A 23,777-nucleotide genomic window follows, 5' to 3' on the forward strand; every position below is an offset into this window, starting at 1 on the left:
ATTTTTAGGTTCCTAATGTTATATGTAAGAATTTATAATGTGAGTGATTAAACTGTTGAGTCTGTAGGAAGAAAATACTGCTGGCTTTTCTTAAGACACTATGTAACTTTATTTAGATACTATGGTTTTTAAAAACTCTGCTTAAAACATAATAATTGAATGTGACAGCTTTAAAAAATGAATTGTTAGAGCATTATGTATTCTGGGGTGGAGAAAAGAAATGGTTTTCAAGAAGAATAAATCATATTCAGATTTATAAAACATTGTATTTCTTAAATTTGCTTCTTAGACAATTGTAAAAAAATTTTAGGAGAAAATGCTAAACCCAATTATGGTTGTCAAGTCACTATTCAGTCTGAACAAGAAAAGCAGTTAATGAAACAATATCGCCGTGAAGAAAAAAGAATTGCCAGACGTGAAAAAAAGGCTGGAGAAGATTTAGAAGTTTCAGAAGGACTTATGTGCTTTGATCCTAAGGAATTGCGGATACAAAGGTAATAAAAGCCAGAAACTGAAAAATGCTTGTGTTGTAATTGCCGCTTTTATGTATTATTATCATTTTTTTGTTTAGTCTTAGCAGTATAGGTGATTTTTACTTAAAGTCATGTTTTCTTAATAGAAGTTTGTTTTATGAATACCTGATTTTCTGGGATAAGAAATCAATGATCTGCTTAATTAGAATATTCTTGTTCGCATCCAAGTAGATAGAGATTTAGATTATAGACGTAGGCTATTGTTAGGTGCTGTGTACACAGCTCTAGGTTAAGATTTAAATAGCTTACGTAAATTTGAGATACATTTCATTTCTGTGCTTAATGTACCTTTTTAAAAATGTTCTTTAGAAGTATAAAGGAGAAAAATGAAATCTAAGCATTATTATACTTGATTTTTTAATTATTGAAACACATTTCAGAAAAGAAATTTATACCTTGTTAAATAAACTTCTTTGAATTGTGAAAAAACAAAATTATAAAGAACATTAAATCAAACGTACCAGGTGGTGTTATCTAAAAATAATACCTAAAAATATGCTGAATTCTATTTGGTTACCCAGAAAATTTCAGGATTTCTAAAATCTTCCTTTTTGTAGTTTAATTATTCTTTTTTACGATAGAAGGCTACCTCCGATTTTTTTATAATTATCTTGTTTTAGTGTATGCATTACTTTTCGAGATAAAAATTTCAAATTAGGTCTATTTTTTATATTTACAGAGAGCAGGCACTTCTGAATGCTAGAAATGTTCCAATTCTGAACAGGCAGAGAGACGTAGACATTGAAAAAATACATTATCCTCATGTGTATGATTCCCAGGCTCAAGCCATGAAAACATCAGCATTTATTGCTGGTGCAAAGGTATGTCACTGTTATAGAACTAGTTTTGAATAATATGCCTATTCTAAGGAAATGACGTGTAGATTTTCCCTGTTTCCTTCATGAGTCTAACACTAGTTGACTATGCTAAATTTTATTCTAAAGTTTTGGGGAAAATGACATAATGTGGTATATGTAAAGCTCCTGACATATAATAGATATTGAGAACATATTTGTTTCCCTCCCTTTCATTATTATCGCAGTTTATATTTTTGAGTTTTATCAGTTGCATCATTGTTTGGCTAAACTTTACACTATATAGTTTATTGTACATTTTCCTAATTATAGGAATACATTTGTATTCAGGTGTACCATCTAATTAGTATATATGTTAAGAGTCATCAACATACTGTGGCCTGTGTGCTATATAAAATACCTGATGTTAATGCTTTATGTGAGTGGAATTTTGCATTTATTTTTGTTCTATTTAGGTTTGTTTTCTTTTAAATTTGCTAAGTTTATTTACCAGTGCTGTTTTATAAAACCAGTGGTGTTTTTTTCTCTCTCTTTCTAAAGAATCTTTATAAGATCAAGTGTATTTTTTATTATTATTGAATTTTTATTTTTGGTGTTTATAGATGATTTTGCCAGAAGGAATCCAAAGAGAGAATAACAAGCTTTATGAAGAAGTAAGGATTCCTTACAGCGAACCAATGCCACTCAGCTTTGAGGAAAAGCCAGTTTATATCCAAGACTTAGATGAGGTGAGATAAGCCCTTTATAGAGTTGATACTTTTTGAGGTTTGATATGTGGTATGAATAAATTTATACTGGAAAAATTGTTTTAAAAAAGGTATTATACTGTACAGACATATGTAGTTGGTTACTAGCAATTACATAAGAGAGTATAAATTAAAAAACATATACACTATATATTTCTTCATATATTAAATGTGTATATATTTTTGTGCATATATTTCTATGTTTCATGTTTTCTTTTCAGCTAAGTGTTTGGTTTAACTGATGTAAACTGATTTAAATAAAATGTTTTAAAGGATTTTTTATTGTATTGATTGTATCAAATGGTCAACCTATAATAGAATCTTTTTGGGAAGATGGCAAATTCCAAAGTATTTTTAAGAATTAATTTTTCTCAATTTTTAAATTTTGAATGTCTGACCTGTGGAAAATGGCATAAATAGTTCTATCTGTATATCATTCATTTAGATTCACCATTTGATAAAATTTTGTCACATTTACTCTATCTCAAAATATAATATTCCTTAGTTTAGGTTAAAGTATTCATATTATTGAAAGTTAATCTTATCCATATCAAAATTAAGTTGCTGTGTTTTTTCATATATGTTATATAGAATCATTCAGAAATAACAAATAATACAGGCAAGCAAAAACAGCAGCATAAAACATGTAAAGAGCACCTACTGTCAACCAAAATGAACTCCATTCTATACATATGTGTCCTTATGTATTTTCTTTCAGAAAAATGGAATTACATCATATATAGTTTGTGTGTGTGTGTGTGTGTGTGTGTGTGTGTGTGTATAGTTATGTGTGTCTTTCTGTTTCAGTAAACGTATTTCTGCACTTGTTATAAAGTTGTTTTTTACAATAAGTTTTTATAGTAGAATAAAATTCTAGTTATATCTTGTACATCAGAAGTACTTGTAGAACTTTTTCATAATCCAAGTGCCTTGCTACTATTTAAGTCCTAATCTCTTCGAAAAGGTCCAGGTATCAATGTTTTGGGGATGATTATTTGAAGCTCTATAGGTGATTCTAAAATACAATCAGGACTGACAGCCAATAAAATTAAATAATTATAATGCAATTGTTATAAATCTTATCAATCATTATAAGCAGTATCATCATTGAGATTTATTAAGTTTTATTTTATGTATTAAATCTTTATAGTTTTAAAAAGCATCATTGACATTCATTTAAATGAATAATGAATGAAAGGCTTTTTTATTTTTCTATCATTCTTATTTTTAAATAAGTATTTTGTTAATTTTTATTTGAATTATTGGAGTTTTTCTAGTAGGTTAATTCCGTCTGCCACCTTAATGTCCATATCCTATATAATTTGATGTATTCACAGACTCTATGGATTAGGATTTAGGATGTGGACATTTTCTGCCTACCAATCATGATACAGATGACCACAATTTTGTTTTTGTTTTTGTTTTAAACTGTTCACCTATTGAAGGACATTCATTTTATTGATAGTTTTTGGTGATTACAAACTGTATTTATCTGCCATAACAAAAGACCACAGACCAGGTGGCTTAAAGAAGCAGAAAATGATTTTCTCACAGCTCTGGAGGCTAAACGTCGCAGATCAGGTGGTGCTAGCAGATTTTGTTTCTGTTGAGGATTTCTTCCTGGCTTGCAGATACTTACTTTCTGCCTTATTCCTGTGTTCTCACATAGCCTCTTCTCTGTGCGTGTATGAAGAGAGGTGTTTCTTCCTTTTCTTATAGGGTCACCAGCCCTATCAGGTTAGGAGCCCACCCTTATGACTGCATTTAACCTTAATTACCTCCCTAGAAGTTCTATCTTTAAAACAGTCACATTGAGGGATGAGGGCTTCAGTATACAAATTTTGAAGGGCATAGTTTTTTCCATAAAACAGATAAAGTTTTATAAACCTGATATGGAGGGGTTTTTGTGAATATAAGTTTTCATTCTGTTTAATAAATGTCCAGGAATGCATTTTCTGGGTCATATTGCAACTGCATACTTAGGTTTTTAAGACACAACTAAACTGTTTTCTAGAGTGACTGTACCATTTAACACAGTAAGTCAATATAATCTAGTTTCTCCACATACTAGACATAATTTGGTGTTGTCACTGTTTTTTATTTTTATTGTAGCCATTTGTATTTATATTTTAATATATTGCTTATATTTTTATTTTAGCCATCTGATTGTAGTGACTTCTCATTGTGGTTTTAATTTCTAATTTTCTAATGGCTAATAAAAATTGGAGAATAATACATTTAAGTGAAATTTGTCATTATAAGTAAATAAGCCATTTGCTATAATATCACTGTAGACATTGATCCTGCCAGACATCGTAAGCTTTAGTTGTAATACAGACCTCAGGAGAAAAAACAGACATTAACAGAATGTCAGATAGCTTAGTAGATATTTCTTTTGTCTTGGATCTTTTTTGTACCAGGTGGGATCTTTTAGGCGTCAGAGAAAGTACTATTTAAGATGAAGGTCTGTCGTTTTTCACTGAGATCATACATGCAATTATTGCATAGAATTGCATGCTATTCCTAACTGTCCTAAGTTGCTTTTATGTCCTTTTACTGACTGTCACATTGAATAAGTTTAATAACTTGTGAAATTTGATTTAAAACTTTAAGGAGAATTTTAAAATTCTAGAATGACATGCAAAAATACCATTAATGTCATTAAACGGGTTTTGTATTTTCTTGGAAGGGGTACAATCTAAAAAATGTAGATGGGCTTCTTGATTAGTCAGGAGTCACTCAGTTGGAACTTACAGAAATCTAAATCAAAGTAAGCACAGGTGACAATTTATGGCTTTTCTGCCTGAATTGTCCAGAAGCAAAGCTACCTATGTGCCCAAATGATGTCATCAGATTTTTTTCTCATCTTTATCTCTTTTTCTTTCATTATCTCCATTTCCTTTTTTCTCTTTTCTTCCCTCTTATCTTTTCCTCCTTTCTCTTATCCACCCCTTTTTTATTTCTCCTATTATTTTTCATCCCCTGATTCCCAGATAGGCTTTCTCCATACAACCAGGGATAAATGTATGGCGGCAGCAGCAGCAGCAGCAGCAAACATAGCTATTTCCCCATACTCCGGTCCTAGAAGCAATGGGTTTTTTTTTTTTCAACCAGTTCTGCCTGGAAAACAAAAAAACTTCTAGGATGAACTCTGATTTTCCTAACTTAGGTGACCAGTTCATTTCTGAACCAATTTATTTCCCTGTGATGTGAATGTGGGGTTCTTTCTGACACATGGCTGCTCACTTGTGTAACCTCATTATCAGTTCCCCATTAGCTACCAGGAGTAAAGGGGAGTTTCCTAAAGGGAAGAAGAGTGGTATTATTACCCTTAAAAGTAGGATAAGAGAGACGCTAAGAAGATAGAACTATGTGTATGATATTTTTGGTGAGAAACTCAGGTTTACTTTTTGTTGGTGTTAAGTATGTTGACTTCTATTTCCACAGTTGGGAGGTAGATTTTTTTTAAGAGTCAGTAGAGTGTCATTCAGCAAAAATTAACTACTGCACCAAAGATAATACTTGATTTGGAAAGGTAGTATAAAAGATGTATACAATATTTTAGGATTTAAAAAAATTGAGTCCTATAAAATCTGATTGGAAATAATTTTAAGATTTAAGTTTTCTATGAGCCCAGCTTCTTGAATCCTGTGCTTGTAGGCTAAGTTCTGGGAAAATAAAGAATAGGATATTGTGTCTGATCTTAAGTTACTCAGTGTAGTGTATCTGTTCCATTTCTGTGGAAATAAGTGGTACAGTTGGGTTATGTTGTACAAAGTTCTATGGCAGCAGAAAAGGCAGACTAAAGAGATCAAGGAAGAAGCTTTTATGAAAGTGAATGTTTAAGGCATATACTTTTGCTACATAGACAATGCAGGTGGAGGTGTATGCCAAACAAAGGATGTTACATGAAATTGCTATGATCTTTGGACATCAAGGGCTTCAGTCTTATTACCATGTAAGGTAATAAGGCCATATGTGGCCATATGTGGAAAGCGGCAGGAAATGAGTCTGGAACAAGACAATTGCCTGCACATGAAGGGCTTTTAAAACCATGCTAAGAGGTTTAGACTCAATGTTGTGGAAAATATTACTTTGTTTTGTTTCTTTGTTTTTAATTAATAGCTTTATGTTTAGAGCAGTTGTAGGTTTACAGAAAAATTGAGCAGGAAATACAGAATCACTATGTTACCCCTCCACCCTCACAGTTTCCCCTATTAGTGATACAATGTATTACAATTACTAATACCTCCTTACATGAGTCAATATTGATACATTGTTATTAACTAATATACACCCTTTAATTAGAGCTTCCTCCTTGTGTAATACACGCCACTTTTTTTTTTTTTTAAATATTTCTTCTTCTTTTTTATAATTATACATTAAGTTCTGGGGTACATGTGCAGAAAGTGCAGGTTTGTTACATAGGTATGTATGTGCCATGGTGTTTTGCTGCATATATCACCCCGTCATCTATATTAGGTATTTCTCCTAATGCTATCCATCCCCTATTCCCACACCCCTGCTATCCCTCCCCTAGCCCTACCCCCAGCCCCAGGAGTCCCCAGTGTGTGATGTTCTCATCCCTGAGTCCATGTGTTCCCACTGTTCAACACCCACTTATGGGTGAGAACATGCGTTGTTTAGTTTTCTTTTCTTGTGTCAGTTTGCTGAGAATGATTGTTTCCAGCTTCATCCATGTCCCTACAAAGGATATGAACTCATCCTTTTTTATGACTACATAATATTTCATGGTGTATATGTGCCACATTTTCTTTATCCAGTCTATCATTGATGGGCATTTGGGTTGGTTCCAAGTCTTTGGTATTGTGATCTGTGCCACAGTAAACATACATGTGCATGTGTCTTTATAACAGAATGATTTATAATCCTTTGGGTATATACCCAGTAATGGGTTGCTGAGTCAAATGATATTTCTATTTCTAGATCCTTGATGAATCACCACACTGTCTTCCACAATGGTTTAATTTACACTCCCACCAACAGGTGTAAGAGAGTTCCTATTTCTCCACATCCTCTTGAGTATCTGCTGTCTCCTGAATTTTTAATGATCGCCATTCTAACTGGCGTGAGATGGTATCTCAATGTGGTTTTGATTTGCATTTCTCTAATAACCAGTGATGATGAGCTTTTTGTCCTATGTTTGTTGGGTACATAAATGTCTTCTTTTGAGAAGTATCTGTTCATATCCTTTGCCCAATTTTGATGGGCTTGTTTTTTTCTTATAAATTTGTTTAAGTTCTTTGTAGATTCTAGATATTAGCCCTTTGTCAGATGGGTAGATTGCAAAATTTTTTTCCCATTCTATTGGTTTCTGGTTTACTCTTAAGAGCTTGAGCTCTTAAGTTTAATTAGATCCACTTTTTCTATTTTGGCTTTTGTTGCCATTGCTTTTGGTATTTTAGTCATGAAGTCCTTGCCCATGCCTATGTCCTGAATGATGTTGCCTAGGTTTTCTTCTAGGGGTTTTATGGTGTTAGGTCTTATGTTTAAATCTTTAATCCATCTGGAGTTAATTTTTGTATAAGGTGTAAGGAAGGGATCCAGTTTCAGCTTTCTGCATATGGCTAGCCAGTATTTCCAACACCATTTATTAAATAGGGAATCTTTTCCCCATTGCCTGTTTTTGTCAGGGTTGTCAAAGATCAGATGGTTGTAGATGTGTGGCATTATTTCTGAGGCCTCTGTTCTATTCCATTGGTCTGTATCTCTGTTTTGGTACCAGAACCATGCTGTTTTGATTACTGTGGACTTATAATATAGTTTGAAGTCAGGTAGCATGATGCCTCCAGCTTTGTTTTTGTTTGTTTTTTTTGCTTAGGATTGTCTTGGCTACGTGGGCTGTCTTTTGGTTTCATATGAAGTTTAACATGGTTTTCCCTAATTCTGTGAAGAAAGTCAATGGTAGCTTGATGGGGATAGCATTGAATCTATAAATTACTTTGGGCAGTATGGCCATTTTCACGATATTGATTCTTTCTGACCATGGGTATGGAATGTTTTTCAATGTGTTTGTGTCCTCTCTTATTTCCTTAGACAGTGGTTTGTAGTTCTCCTTGAAGAGGTCCTTCACATCCTTTGTTAGTTGTATTCCTAGGTATTTTATTCTCTTTGTAGCAAATTGTGAATGGGAGTTTGCTCATGATTTGGCTCTCTGTTATTGGTGTATAGGAATGTTTGTGATATCTGCACATTGATTTTGTATCTTGAGACTTTGCTGAAGTTGTTTATCATCTTAAGGAGATTTTGAGCTGAGACGATGGAGTCTCCTAAATATACAATAATGTCGTCTGCAAATAGAAAGACAATTTCACTTCCTCTTTTCCTAATTGAATACTTTTATTTCTTTTTCTTGCTTGACTTCCAATATTATGTTGAATAGGAGTGGTGAGAGAGGGCATCCTTGTCTTGTGCCAGTTTTCAAAGGGAATGCTTTCAGTTTTTGCCCATTCAGTATGATATTGGCTATGGGTTTTTCATAAATAGCTATTATTTTGAGATACATTCCATTGATACCTAGTTTATTGAGAGTTTTTAGCATAAAGTGCTGTTGAATTTTGTCAAAGGCCTTTTCTGCATCTATTGAAATAATCATGTGGTTTTTCTCTTTGGTTCTGTTTATGTGATGGAAGAATGTATATTCTGTGGATTTCGGGTGGAGAGTTCTGTAGATGTCTATTAGGTCAGCTTTGTCCAGAGCTGAGTTCAACTCCTTGATATCTTTATTAACTTTCTGTCTCGTTGATCTTTTTTTTTTTTTTTTTTTGGAGATAGAGTCTTGCTCTGTCAGCAAGCACCAGGCTGAAGTGCAGTGGCACAATCTCGGCTCACTGCAACCTCTCCTCCCAGTTTCAAGCAATTCTACCTCAGCCTCCCAAGTAACTGGGACTACAGTCATGTGCCACCACACCCAGCTAATTTTTGTATTTTGGTAGAGACAGGGTTTCACTATGTTGGCCAGAATGGTCTCAATCTCTAGACCTTGTGATCCACTGGCCTCAGCCTCCCAAAGTGCTGGGATTATAAGCATGAGCCACCATGCTCAGCTTGTTCATCTATTTAATATTGACACTGGGATATTCAAGTCTTCTACTATTATTGTGTGGGAGTTTAAGTCTCTTGTAGATTATTAAGAACTTGCTTTATATATGTTCAGCATACATTGTTGGTTAGGCGTAAGAATCCTGAATCTAGCTGAGTTTCAGTCTTGTCTACCCCACGTTCTACCTGCCAGCCGTTAGGCAAGTTACCTTTCTGCAATCCCATGTTTCAAATTGCCTGATGAGACTAGGTTTGTATCAAGGAAATTTAGCATTTGCCAAATTAAATTAGAAATTTCATTTTTGCTCTTTTTAATTTGTGCCACATGTGTTTCCTTTGTCTTAAAATTTATGAAATCATCTTTGCTAAGGTATCTGTAAATAAAAATATGGTAAATTCAGTTTTCAGTGTCAAACTTCATAATGTGTTACTATTTTTTGATATGACCTCTTAAAAAGGCTGTCATTTCAAGACCATGGTTCTGATTAAACTGATGACGTGTGATAGTATAATAAGCAGCCTTGTGGAATGCTTCAGCATAAGGGTTTTTAATTTGGGGCATGCTCAGGTTTTAGTGACATTTCATTGTCTTCAAAATGATCTCACAAAAAGGATCCATACCCTGAAGTATTTTTCTAGATGCTTCTTTGACTTTCTTGCCTTCATGATTTGATTGAATCAAAGTATGTTGATAAACTCTGTAGCTTTAGGATCCCCTTAGGTTCAGAGAACAGGTAAAGCCCAAGGAAAAGTCACACTCTTTATACCTTCTCTGTTCGACTTTTTCCAAATTGACAGTCTTAAGATAACCACAAATGTCAATAATTATAAAGACTGGTTTCTTTAGTTTCTATCATTTAATTACAAACTAGTTAAAGATGTCTTGCTATGGTGACTATCTTGCTAGGCTTTTCAGATCTTGTATGATAGCATCTACTACTACTCCACATGTGTTTGGAATGAAAGAGTAGCTGAATAGCATAAATGAACATAAAAATAGTTTATTTCATAAAAATAATTTTCAAAGTGACAAGAAATTGAAAGAAAAAAGCCTTGTTTATTTTATTTTCTTATCTGGTTTGTAGACTGCCACCCTGCTCCAAGTCAAGTTATAGATTTTCTCATGCATCTCAAGTTAAAGTTTTTGTTTTAGCCTGTATTCTCAGGTCAGCTGTTCATGCAATTTTAAAAACAGTTTTTATCATTTTTTCATTCTAAATTGGGTGAACTTCTTTAGGTCATGCTAAACAAAACAAAACAACATTGGAGGAAACTATGACATTCTTAGAACCTAAATAAGGTATTATAGGGTATTTTATATTTAATGGAAATGTAGATTTTCCCTGCTTTCCAGATATATAAATAATTGGAGTATATTAAGCAGTTTTACAAAACTAATTAATTTATAGCACTAGCAATACTTCATTGACCATGATGATTTTACTAGTTCTAGAGCAGTGAATATCAAAGCTAGGAAATAGATATTTTTACCAAAAAAAGTTCATACATTAAAGATAGACATAATTTTACCACCACTTTTCAATAAATTATTCATATGTATTATATAGCAAAATATTTTGCTTATGAAATATATCTAAATATTGGTACTGTTTATGTGAAGATTTAGCGTATTGATAGGAAGTATTACTAGTTTCTAGTTGAATTAAACTGATTAAGCCACAGTACAATCACAGTGAAAACTAACAAGTACAGTACTATATTATGATGATTACTTCTTGAGATTTAGTTTTTCTATCACTTTGAATACTTCTGGCTGCAAAAAATCTTATTCATAGAACAGATACTATTATGTTACAAATAACAAAAAGACATAGGAAGCCAGATAGTCCAGGTTGGTCCATTTGTTTGCGCAATGATGTTATTCAGAACCTGATGTCTTTCTACTCTTCTATCCTAATTTTTTTTTGGCTTTTCCTCAAATTAACTCTCATCATGGGTGTTATACCAGGGTCACTGCAAAAAACGTCCAGTAAGAAATGCGGACTGCAATTTTTTATGTCTGTTTTAAGAGTAAAGAAATCTTTTCCAGGATTCCAGGGAAACAAGTTTTCCATGTTTGGCTTAGTGAAATGCATAATTTTGTGAAAGAGGCAAGATTTTCTGAATAAAAATAGAGTTTTATTAGAAAAAACAAAATGAAAAATGAAACAGTAATTGTGTGCAGACACCTAACACTGTCTGTTGTTGGATGCCAGAAGAAGGTTACTGGGATCATTGTAGGCTATGGCCTTAATGAAGAGTTCTTGGAGAATATGAAACTTGAGTTGTTTCTTGACTGCTTAGTCTGTGGGCATTGATCGTCATCTGAAACAGTGATAATGAACTAGACAATTGTCTTCTTAATAGAGTTGTTCTGGGGTATATACAGAAAACAATAGTTCTTGACTTCATATGGCAAATTTTGTGTGGGCCTGTCATAATATGTTAGGGATTATGTCTTATCTGTGACATTTTTTATACAGAACCCTCAAAATTAATTTTTGTTGTAAAAGCATTGTCACTGTCAAGAAGGCCATGATTTTATGTTAGAGTTTTATTTAGAGTGCAACTATGTAAACTGTAAGGAAAACGTTTAAAAATTCTAAGTTTATTCTCAAAAGTAATTGGGGATTTTTGATACATTCAGTGTGGTACATGCTTTTAATAATATATTATTTTCTGTTTGGGGTGTCAGTAGATGCTTAAAAATACGTTTTAAAATGATCTAATGGATAATCTTTCTTATAAAATTATGACTAAGAGATTTTTATCAATTTTTGACTCAGCAGTTATTTAAATTATATGATTAAAAATAATGTTTACTTGTTATGAAAATGCTTTATCATTCATAACTCTGAAATGCCCAAGTCTTATTTGAGGGGAAATACTATCTATGTTTTCTCTTCTAAATAAAAATTCATTTTGTCTCTATTCCCTAAACCTTTTCAGGACTGCAGTACCGTATAGTCTACTGGGAACACTTGCAAACAGATAACTAGGAAAAGGGCACCACCTGCTTCAAAAATACCTGCTCAACCACAGAAAAAGTTATAACTAACATTTGCCTTTAGCTAGGAGTAAAGTAATCCAACAAAATAATTTTCTTTACAACCTACAGTTTATTGACTTTATAGCAGGAAATTAGAATGGAGAAGATTAAAAACTTAAAGACATTAAACTGTCCCAGAATGATAATTTTAGAACTTGAATAAATTCAGAAGTCTGAAAATTAAATGAATTTGACTTGTATTGTGGAAATTTCAAATTGCTTTAGAACTAAATTTAGTCCATGTCTTTGAGTATATTAGTGTGTTGTGGTTTCACAGACCTACAACAATACACAGAAATATTTCATACTTACAGGTTGCTATTTATAGATTTTCTTCCTGTTATTTGGTTTGAAAGTACATATGGATTGGTTATTGTTAATCAGTAACAATTTCTTGAGCTCATGATTGACACAGAGCATTGTGCTAGGAGTTATGGTGGGTACGCAGAGGTTTAGAACTATGATCCTGGCTTTAAGGAGCTTACTATCCAATTAGACAGGTAGAACTGATGTGAGTTCCCACCTTCACCATTTGCACATTTTGTGATGTGACTCAAGTTAAATTATGCCTCTGAGTTTCAGTTTTCTTTTCAGACTTATTTGTTTTGACGATTACATGAGTTAGCACACAGAAAATGTATAGCTGTTTTTGTGATACACTTTAGGTGATCAGTAAATTATCAGGGTAAGAAATGGTTATATAAACCATCCCTTCAATTAATTTCTCACATTAATAGCTGAGTTTTGTTGTTTAATCTGGGAGCCCTTCCTATAAACATCATATGCACCCTGGCTTATCATATCAACCCTGACAGCAAGAGATTTAGAGAAGACATATTTAAATTTGATCCAGTGGTGCAATATCAAAGTGGTTAAGTAAACGTAGGTTGCCTTATTTTGCATTCTAAATATGCTGTCACATTCTTGATAAATTTCAGTTATATGAAAATAAGTATATCATTTTGGTAAATTTTAAATGTACTAGGGAATCAGTATTTAAAGGATCTCAATTAATATTAAGCAATTCATGATTTCTTCCCCTAAATGTTTTGCTTGTCCCTTCAAATCTTTACATATTATACAAGAAGTTCAAGCAAAATATTTTTCTTATAGGGACCTCTTTCTTCTAAACTTAAGTGTTTTTAACAGAAGTTTTTCTGAGTAAAATGTACCTTTTTCCCCCCTGGAGTAGATTGTGTTAAATTATTAAACATAAATGAATCAGAAAACCTAATCACTGAGTTGTGGGTGTTTGATAATAGTTCTGTTTTCTTATACTTAATAGTCACCTGGGAACTGTTAAGAAAGGTACAGATTATGAACTGGCAAATGAATGAAAATCTCAAACATTGACCAGCAGCCCCTACCCTGAGTATGAGGAACGTGTGTGTGTGTGTTTGTGTGTGTGTGTGTGTGTGTGTGTGTGTGTGTGTGTGAGTTTTTTCCTTTCTTTCCTTTTTTTTTTTCCTAACAAACCCTTGTGTGGAGGGCTGACTTTCAATAGATCGCAGCGAAGGAGCTGCTCTGCTAAGTACAAACCCCGACCCAGAAGCAGGTCGTCTAGGAATAGTTTAGCACCAGGTTCCTCACGAACGTGCGTTGAGTGAAGGGCGAGGGGGCGGCCGCCTTTCCAGCCACACCGCGTTTCCCAGGACGTGGGGCACTCCCCACCGGATACCGACCTGGAGCCCTGCGGGACACATCCTGCGCGGGGCGGAGCAGGGCGATCAGCAGAAAGGGACGGCCGGGTACCGGTTATCCGAGGCCAACTGAGGCCCCGCCGCACTGCTTCTGACTTAGAGACATTCAGTCATAATCCCACAAATGGCACTGGCTCCTCAGCCAAGCACATGCACCAAGTGTCTGAACCTGCGGGAGGAAGCTGTTTTTAAAAGCACTGGCCTCAGAAAATCCTCTGAGCTCGTCTCCAGCTGTCTGTGACTAAGTCTTTCCCCTACTCTTTTGAGTTGTGGATTCAGGGTATTTGGAAAGCTTGTATTTTGAGGTTCAGATGTCATGTAGAGAAACATAACAGTCAGCTGGATTTATAAGTTCCTTTCTTAAATTTAAAGATAAGATATATAAATAGCCTCCCCATCAAATTCTTTTCTCTATCCACCCTCCTTTCCTCCCTTCCTTCCTTCCTCCTGTCGTTTCCTCCCCTCATTTTGTTGTTTTGCTTTTTGTTTTGTTTTTGTTGATTGCCTTTTTTGAAAGCCAGGTATATTAAAGTGTTATTTGACTGCTATAAAATACACACTTTTGGGGGTATGGTATTGTAGATTTTGTAAATATCAACATGATAAAAAAAAAAACACACATGTAAATATCAACATGATCAAAAACCAACATTTTCATCAGGTGTAAAAGTTTCCTACTGCCTCTTTTACCTGTTTCCCACCACTCCCAGTTCCTGCAGACTACTGTTCTGCTTATTTTCCCTATGGTTTTGACTTTTCCAAAATGTCATATAAGTATCATACAATTCCTTGTGTAATGCTTATATGTACATCATATGAGTTACTTGTATAATATGTAGGTGTCATGAATATTTTGAATCTGATTTCTGTTACTTCGCGTAATGTATTAGAGATTCATCCATATTGCTCTATGTTTCAGTACTTGGTTCTTTTTCATGGCTAAAATGTATTCAGTGTCTGTACTTCAATTTGTTCATTCTCCATTTGAAGTACTTTTAGCTTGTTTGCAACTTTTGCTGATTATGACTTAAATTGCTACAACTGTTCATGTACAGGTATTTGTTTATACATATATTTTTGTGTTCCTAGGGTAAATAACAAGGAATGGAATTGCCAAATTGTATAGTAAATACATATTTATCTTTGGAAGAAGGTGGCAAACTGTTTTTCAAAGTGAATGGAGCATTTCGTATTTATACCAGCAATGTGTGAGCATTACAGTTACCCTACATTTTTGTCAGCACATAATATTGTCAGTTTAAAAAACTTTAAACATTCTACTTCATTGTGTAATAATATCTCATTATGGTTTTGGTTTGCATTTCCCTAATGACTAATAGTGTTGAGCATCTTTTTGTGTCCTTACTTGTCATTCTTCTTTGGTGAGATTTCTAGTTAAATAATTTTTCAAGTTTTTAATTGGGTGATTTGTTTTCCTATTAATGAGTTTTGGGAGTTCTTCGTGTATTCTGAATGCAGTTTTTTTTCAGATATGTGTTTGTAATATTTTCTCCCATTTGCAACTTCTTTTTTCACAAAATGTCTTCAGTGGCGCTAACATATTAGTACCCTTGAAGTCCATTCTATAAACTAAAAAAAAAACAAACAAAAAAAAACCTCGATTATGCTTTTTGGTCATATGTAAGCAATTTTTGCCTCATGCAAGGTTATTAAGATTTTCTTCATAATTTTCTTTTGTACGTTTTAAAGTTGTAGCTCTTATATTTAGGTATATAATCATTTTTAATTAGATTTTATATATGGTCAAAGGTAAGGGTCAAGGTTTTTGTTTGTTTTGCATATAGCTGTCCAGTTGTTCAGGTATCATTTATTGAAAAAACTTCTTTATACATTGAATTGCTTTTGCACATTTGTTAAAAATCAGTTGACCATATACATGCATGTGAGCTTATTTTTGATTGTCTATTCTTTGCCATGCTGTCTGGATTACTGCAGCTTTATAGTAAGTCTTGAAAACAGGTGTTTTGGCTATTTTATTTCTTCAATTTTTCTTATAAATTGTGTTGTTTTCTACAAAATTTTCTGCTGAGATTTTAACTGGGATTCCACTGAATCTATAGATTATTTGGTGAGAATTTAAATCTTATATCAAACCTTCCAAACCATGAAGATTATATACTTCTACATTTATTTAGGTATTCTTTGATTTTTTTTCATGATTAATTTATAATTTTTAGCACACATTTTACAACTGTTTTGTTAAATTTATACCTATGTATTTCATGTTTATGTTTTCTGATACTATTTTAAAACTTTTTCAAATTCAACCTCCAATTGTTCATTAAGTATAGAGAAATACAAGGGGATGTAAGTTGCTTGTCAGAAGGCAAATCCTACCAGATGGGGTCATATATAATATAAAATTATCATGGGAGTTATAGCCTCCGCCATATTCTTTTACTAGTTAGAAACAAGTCACAGGTTCCATCATGCTTAAAGGGAAAAGATTAAACTAGGGCATGAACACCAGGAGGCAGGCATCTGGGATCATTTGGGCTTACCTTACGGTCTGTCCACCACTTAAAATCTTTGACTTTAAATACCTTCACTTTTAAAATACTTTCATTTGCCATTGATGGGTTAATGCATAGGGTTCTATGTTAGCTTTATATTTTGGTAATTGTATTTCTCTTTCTATATAAATGTACATTATACACATTTTAATGTTTTCTTATCTACTCTTGTTGAAATTTTTTTATCTCACAAAAAATTATATTAAATTACTCCTTTAAAATTAAGGACTCTGTGATTTAAAGATACTGACTCTGTTTCCCTCTATAGAATTAAAAAAGAAAAACTACTTACTCTGTCTCACAAATCAAACTTTTGAATTTTTTTAAGAGAGCAAAAGATTGGGTGAAAATATTTGGTGTCTTATGTACCTAATGTCACATTCAGATAATGTCATTAACTCATTTCTACAAAATAGATTACGTGTGAACATTTTCTTGAATTGGATATTTAAAACATTGGAAATTGTAAAAGATATGGTTTAAATAAATATTTCTAAATTTCTGTTTTTTAGGAAATCAATCCAAACACATTGTTAAGCTTTGAAATACATACATACACACACACACACGCACACAAGTATGTATACATTTGTATATTGAATTGGCCATTCTGAAAAAGTTATTAATACTTTTATTTATAATACACATGTTCTTGGTATGTTATTATATTAAATTAATTGTTAGATATACTGCTGGTGGAAATAATGTCTTCCAAAAATTTCCATTGAGGATTCTAATAATGAAATTCTCTTGTTTAAGGAGATGTGCATTTAAAATGACATTCCTGCATTATTTAATCAGTTTTGGAAAGTTTAAAGTCACATGAACCATAACAAATTTAAATTAAGTAATTACCCATGATTCAACATCTGAATATTTTGTGGACTTCACCATATAAGTGCCCAAATATTTTATCCTTTGTAAAGATTTTGAGCAAACTAGTAAACATAATTTAAATTGTTCAAGTCAGAGCTGAAACCAATTATTACCATAAATATCAGCCAAGAAACTAAAAATGACATTTTCATTGTGAGATTCAACAGAATTTAACCAGAGACTCTTTAGCTTCAATTTTATTGCCATGATTAGAAGTGCAGCTGTTTATCAGAAGTCAGATCCTACAATCTCAGCCAAGACTGTAATACCAATTAAATAATTTTAGGCTACAACGCTTTGAAACTACACTTAAAATGTTATACTGAAGGCATACTAAAACACATATACTGAAGACATACTAAAACACATATACTGAAGGCATACTAAAACATATGTAGCCAGTATGAGTTAATCTTTTTTATTAACGTATGTATTAACTTCATAGAAAATACCAGGTTTTAACCTTTAAACTTACTTCTGCTTTAAGCCTCTGATATCTGTATACTTAAATAATACTGATTTTGTGAAAGCAGGCCCAACTTATTATGCCAGTTCTACATAAAGACAAGCAAACCAAACCTAGCCAAATCAAACCTATAACTGAAGTTAAGGAATGTCTTCTTACTTATTTATTTATTTTTCTTTTTTAAGTGCTGGGGTATATGTGCTGGTTTGTTACATAGGTAAACGTGTGCCATGGTGGTTTGCTGCACCTAATCCATCATCTAGGTATTAAGCATTAAGCATGCATTAGCTCTTTTCTCTAATGCTGTCCGTCCAGCCCCTCCCCAACAGGCTCCAGTGAGTGTCGTTCCCTCCCTGTGTCTATGTGTTCTCATAAACAATGTCTTTTTACTGCCTTCTTGTGCACTTTGAATGTAACTATTGGCATAGCACCCTAAGGAAGGTGTTTCAGAGTGACATCTGACATGTTGAGTAATTGTTAATAGTGTGCTAGTGAAAACCCAGATTTACAATCTGGAGAGTTTGTCAGTGAAAACTGTGTTATGATTGTGCAACCCAAGTTTTGTTTTTCTTTTAAAATCCCCCATTGAGAACTTTGTTTTTTTTTTCTTCAGTTTTCCTAAGCATTCAGCTTTTACTTAAATGATACCTCTTTTGGGAATTAGGAGGGCATCTTACCCTCCCAAGAAGAGGGTATGCCTCTCTGGCTCCCATTATATTTGAAATTCTTGTTAAACATGGTATTGCTATTGTTTGTTTATTCTCTCCCATATTTTGTCTTCAAAGCCAGTAGTTACTTCCTATTTATCATTTTACCATTAGGCTGTGAAATATTTTTAGAAGGTCCATCTGTATTTAGCTGACATTTGTTTTTGTTATGCTTCTTAGTTAGACTTTTCTGTGTGAGAAGTTTTAGGAATTGACACTTACAGGCATATTGAGTATTGTCAGTATTTTAAACAGTGTAAATGAGCTGGGCATGGTGACTCACACCTGTAATCCTAGCACTTTGGGAGGCCAAGGCTGGAGGATCACTTGGGCCTAGGAGTTCAAGATCAGCCTGGGCAACATAGTGAGACCTAATTTCTAAAAATATTTTTTAAAATTAAAAAAATTAGCCAAGCACAGTGTTTCATGCCTATAGTCCTAGGTACTCAGGAGGCTCATGTGAGAGGATCACTTGAGTCCAGGAGTTTGAGATTGCAGTGAGCTGATGATCATGCTACTGCATTCCTGGGCACCAAAATGAGACCCTGTCTTTAAATTAATAAATGATTAAATGAGTAAACGAAAGGTGTAAATGCATTCAGTTAAGTAACATAAAAAGATATAAATAATGCATTGCAATTTCTAATTATTTTAGGTGGGATTTCTCACTGCTTTCTTCATATGTATTAAAATTTGGCTCAGTTTCATTTTGGAAAATAAGTAATTTGATTTTCACAAAATTTAACAATCTCACTTCTTTCAAAGATTTAATATTAGGTTACTCTTTTGAGATGCTTTGTTACTGAGACTTAATTTCCTCTTCTCAGATCATGTAATTCAAAATGAATTTTTATCCTAAGACATTAAAACACGTGACTCTTTAGTAAAGAGAAAATAGCAATGTCCATGTACTGTCTTTCATAACTCTTAATAAAATTCAGTAATTTTTCAGTGCACTTTCAAGTGGGGATGCAAATTAAAAATTTGATATTTGTAAAGACGTAGGACTCTTTATATTACAGAATGAAAAAGAGGGTTAGTCAGTTGTTTTGTATTAATACAAAATCATTAGGTGTTTCTATTTATAAATAAATATTGTTGTTTTAATACATTAAGTCAGTACAGAATAGGCCTTTCTCCTTTTATTTGTTTTTTATCTAAACAGAAAAGGTTTTTGTAGGATTGATAAAATTTATTACCAAAAAATAGTATCTAAAATGTAATATCTACATTTATAATATAAAATAGAAAGTGAAAATGTCTATCTTGCATTTTAGTTACTTTTTTTTTTTTGAGACAAAGTCTTGCTTTGTTGCCAGGCTGGGGTGCAGTGGCACTATCTCAGTTAACTGCAACCTCCACCTCCCAGGTTGAAGCAATTCCCTTGCCTCAGCCTCCCAAGTAGCTGGGACTCCAGACGTGTGCCACCACACCTAGCTAATTTTTTTGTATTTTAGTACAGATGGGGGTTTCACCATGTTGGCCAAGATGGTCTCAATCTCCTCGTGATCTACCCGCCTTTGCCTCCCAAAGTGCTAAGATTACAGGTGTGAGCTACCATGCCCAGCCTGAAAGTGAAAATGTCTTTACAGCCCCAACTTTAGTAGAATACTTTGATATATATCTTTCCAGAGTGTTTTTGTATTAATAAATTACGTTTAATTAGTTACTATTTTGTAGCATACTTTTTCATTTTTAGACACATTTTTCTATAAACAAATATATCTTCATTGTACTTAACTACAGTGATTCATGGAGAATGTGTCATGAATTACTTATTCCAATACCCTATTTATAGATATTCAGCTTGTGTCTGTTTTTTCTTATTGGAAATGATGTTATAGCAAGCATCTTTGTGCTTATTTATATGACATCATTGTTCAGTTATTTCACTTGGATTTTTTTTTGACTTGGAGTTAAATGATATATGCACATTTGTAATATGAATTGCATACAAGAAATATATATGAAAGTGTAAACCTCACCAAAACCAATTTTTAAAAAATCTTCAACACTCGGATAAATAAAAATGTATCTTGTCGTTCTATTTTGCATTTACTTGATTATTGGTAAACTCAGTATTTTCATTAACTGTATTTGCATATTTAGTTTTATGTTACTTGGTTAAAAATCAGTTTTAGGAATCAAAAAAATAACCATAAAAATAAAAGTGTAAAGTAATGAAATTAGGAAGCTTTACAAGCCTTTAACTTGGACTTTTAATTTAGACTTTGGTGTCAGATATCTGAGTTTCAATCTGCTCTGCAATTTGCTAGTCATTTGTCCTGGTTAAGGTCTTTAAACTCTCCATGCTGTACTTCCCCCATCTTTAAAAGAAGGATGATAAAAAGACTTACCTCATAAATTTTCTTTGGATTCCAAATGATATAATGCAGTTAAAACATTTAAAATGAAACCTCGTATGTAGTACATGCTCAGTAAAAATGGTTGCTAAATAGATGAGTGAACTGTTTACTTGCTGACTTAAATAGGAAATATATTATCTTATATATTTACCTTTAATTCAAGAGCATTAGAGATCACATTGTAGTTTTTGTGTTCAGTTAATCTACTGATGTCACAGATTATGTAGTTTGGGATTGGTGTATTTAGTGAAGTAGTGTGTCAGATCTTCCCTGGTTTCCTTAAACTTATGGAGGTATGTGGAAGCAAAGTTATAGTTGGAGCTCATGAAACAAGTTTCTGATAGTCTAGATTCATCTGCTGCAATGTGAGCTCTTGAGGACAGACCAAGTCCTCAAAGACTGACACTTGGTAGGCAGTGTTTAACACATGATGAAGGAGGAGGAGGATACATTTTAGGTAGCAGCAATATGTAGTTTAGGCTTGTATTTAATAACAGATCTGGTCCTCTGGTGAAGCTATAGAGGCTTAGATGAGACTGCAGATCTGTTGTCACAAATATTGGAGGTAGGAAGAACACTTGCTGTTTCCTTCTGTGTCTAAACTTTCAATTAGGAAGCCCTTTGAGGAACTAGCCATGTTAAGACCAAAAAAGAGAACGATGGGAAGAACACTGAGTAGGGGACATATGATTTAGAATAATTTATAGGGGCATGAGAGGAGTAATTTAACTTACTGTTTCTAGAGGGTAGCATTCAAGGAATAATGAGAAGAATTCAATATGAAATATTTATATAATACATGAGAGCTCATTTACACTTTTCCACTAAATCAGACATGTTTGTAGTTTTTCCATTTTTAAAAAGATGTCAGTCATATTTCTTCGTGTGTCTTTTACTTTTTTGGCGCAGGTTATTATCATACAGTTTCAAAAACTAGCAACCTTTATATAGTGAAAGTCTTTTATTTATCTTTTATCTGCCCTAGTCCCTCCCTTCTTTTATTAATAAACAATGTGTTCAATTTTACACATTCTTTCAGAATTTCTGAAAGCAAATATAGATTCTTCTTCCTTGCTCTCCTCAAATTTGGACAATAAGATAGCATATTATAATACTATTCTGCAACTTGCTTTTTTGTTGCCATAAAAAGATCTTTTAATCTCAGAAAATAGAAAATTTTTTTATTCTGTTTTATGGAGGCATAGAATTTCACTGTATGGATATGCCATAATTTATTCCAGTGGTATACTGTGAGGACATTTGGGTTGTTTCTAATTTTTGGTATTACAAATAATTTGTGATAAATCTTATACAGTTTTGCATGTGTAAGTATATTTTTGGATACATTTTTAAAAAGTGAAATTGCTCAATAGCCCGAAAGTTATAGGCATTGATTGATTAGATAAATATTTTTGTTTTCCCAAAATGAAGCAGGGCCATATTTTCAAAGAATGCATTTGTATTCACCAGAAAGTATTTATTTGTAGCACTGGGTTTCAAGCTTTTTTTATTGCACTTATCTGAAAAATATTTTACATTGTATTCAATATACTCAGACACAATTAAAACAGAATTTTAATAAAACTGTTTTACCCTTATCACATGTGATACACTGTAGTATTTTCTTTTTCTTTTCTTTTCTTTAAAAACACCATTGGTAACAACCACTAAATTAATTTCATAACTCACTGTAAGGCATAACCATCTTTGTGTTATACTCTGTTACGTATGGTAGAGGAGGATCCGTAGTTGGATTATACAGTCTCTCAAGAATTCCCTATAATTCTCTTGCAGGTCAAACAAATAAGCATGGGTTTTAGTAATTTTTATAAAATCTCTTGGAACTGATATTTCGTTGCCTTATTTTAAAATAATAGCATATGTTGGTATAATATCTATGTAGAGATACAAATATAGATATGTAAATTGGGTTTGGGCATAAACCAGTCAAACAGTTTCTTAGGGATAAGTAGAAAAGGTAGAATGTTACATTTTTTTTTACATAATACATAATCTTTATGTATCCTTAATGTGGGAAATTCTGTCATATGCTAAATGTCTGATTATATTTAGGGTTTTTAGTGCTTAGTGTCAGGAAGATTAAAAAATATATAAAAGGCATGGTTTGAAATTACCTTTTCTGGTTTTAAGAACAAATGTACCAGGAGCTGTTGAAATCCAAGCTAATTTGGTGTTTTACTGGCAACTGCAGTGAATGAGTATAGAAAAAAATAATTTGACTAATATTTATAATATATGGTAGAAAACACATGTGGAACTTATTAAATTATGTGAGTAGAACAATTTATATCAAGCTTCTATTGTAGAGATAGTCATTGTGCTTAACATGGAGCATCTTAACTATTATTTGATTTATAAAAATTCATCAACAATGTAGTTCATAGTTGATAACCATAATTTAATCAAAATGACTCAGCTGAAGCAAGCACAGAAAAAAAAAATCCTGAGTATTTGCTTTACACCATTTACTATGCTAGGAATTAGAGACACAAAGTTGAAAAACATGATTAATGCCTTATAGTAGTCTTATATTCTAGAGAAAAATACTTCTTATATTTATCATTTAGCATTTTAGGGAACACAAGTGATTTCATTTGATCAGGTGAAGTATTTGTCAAGTATTTGTCAACCTTTATTAAAGGTGAGTAATGATGCTTAGGTTGGGACATGAATGTAATATGTGGTTGATATTTCAACTTCACTGTTTTAGACCTTGGATTGGAATATAGAAATAAGTATGAGTGATTGAGTCAGTTTTGGAAAAGAACATTAATTCCATTGTTTCATATATTCAACAAATGGCTACTTATTTTCTTGTTTTTATGCTTACTAAGGATAATTATAGAGAATAAGACATCAGGAAAAAGACTAATGTCCTTTATCTTTCTTAAAGACTCCTCAG

The 23,777-nt window shown here is 32.8% G+C and overlaps 1 protein-coding gene across 4 annotated transcripts in view; it reads left to right on the forward strand.

Moving 5' to 3' along the window:
• The window catches only part of ASCC3 (activating signal cointegrator 1 complex subunit 3), a 361,254-nt gene that overhangs the window by 67,455 nt on the left and 270,022 nt on the right, over positions 1-23,777 (forward strand). For all 4 annotated transcript variants that reach the window (XM_032275177.1, XM_032275179.1, XM_032275178.1 and 1 more), the window contains exons 6-8: positions 290-494; positions 1,213-1,354; positions 1,951-2,076. In XM_032275177.1, the coding sequence (XP_032131068.1) occupies positions 290-494; positions 1,213-1,354; positions 1,951-2,076 (473 nt within the window). The remainder of the gene's footprint in view (positions 1-289; positions 495-1,212; positions 1,355-1,950; positions 2,077-23,777) is intronic.

This window comes from Sapajus apella, unplaced genomic scaffold (genome assembly GCF_009761245.1).
Source record: "Sapajus apella isolate SASKATOON/1434 unplaced genomic scaffold, GSC_monkey_1.0 scaffold6, whole genome shotgun sequence".
NCBI classification, from domain to species: domain Eukaryota; kingdom Metazoa; phylum Chordata; class Mammalia; order Primates; family Cebidae; genus Sapajus; species Sapajus apella.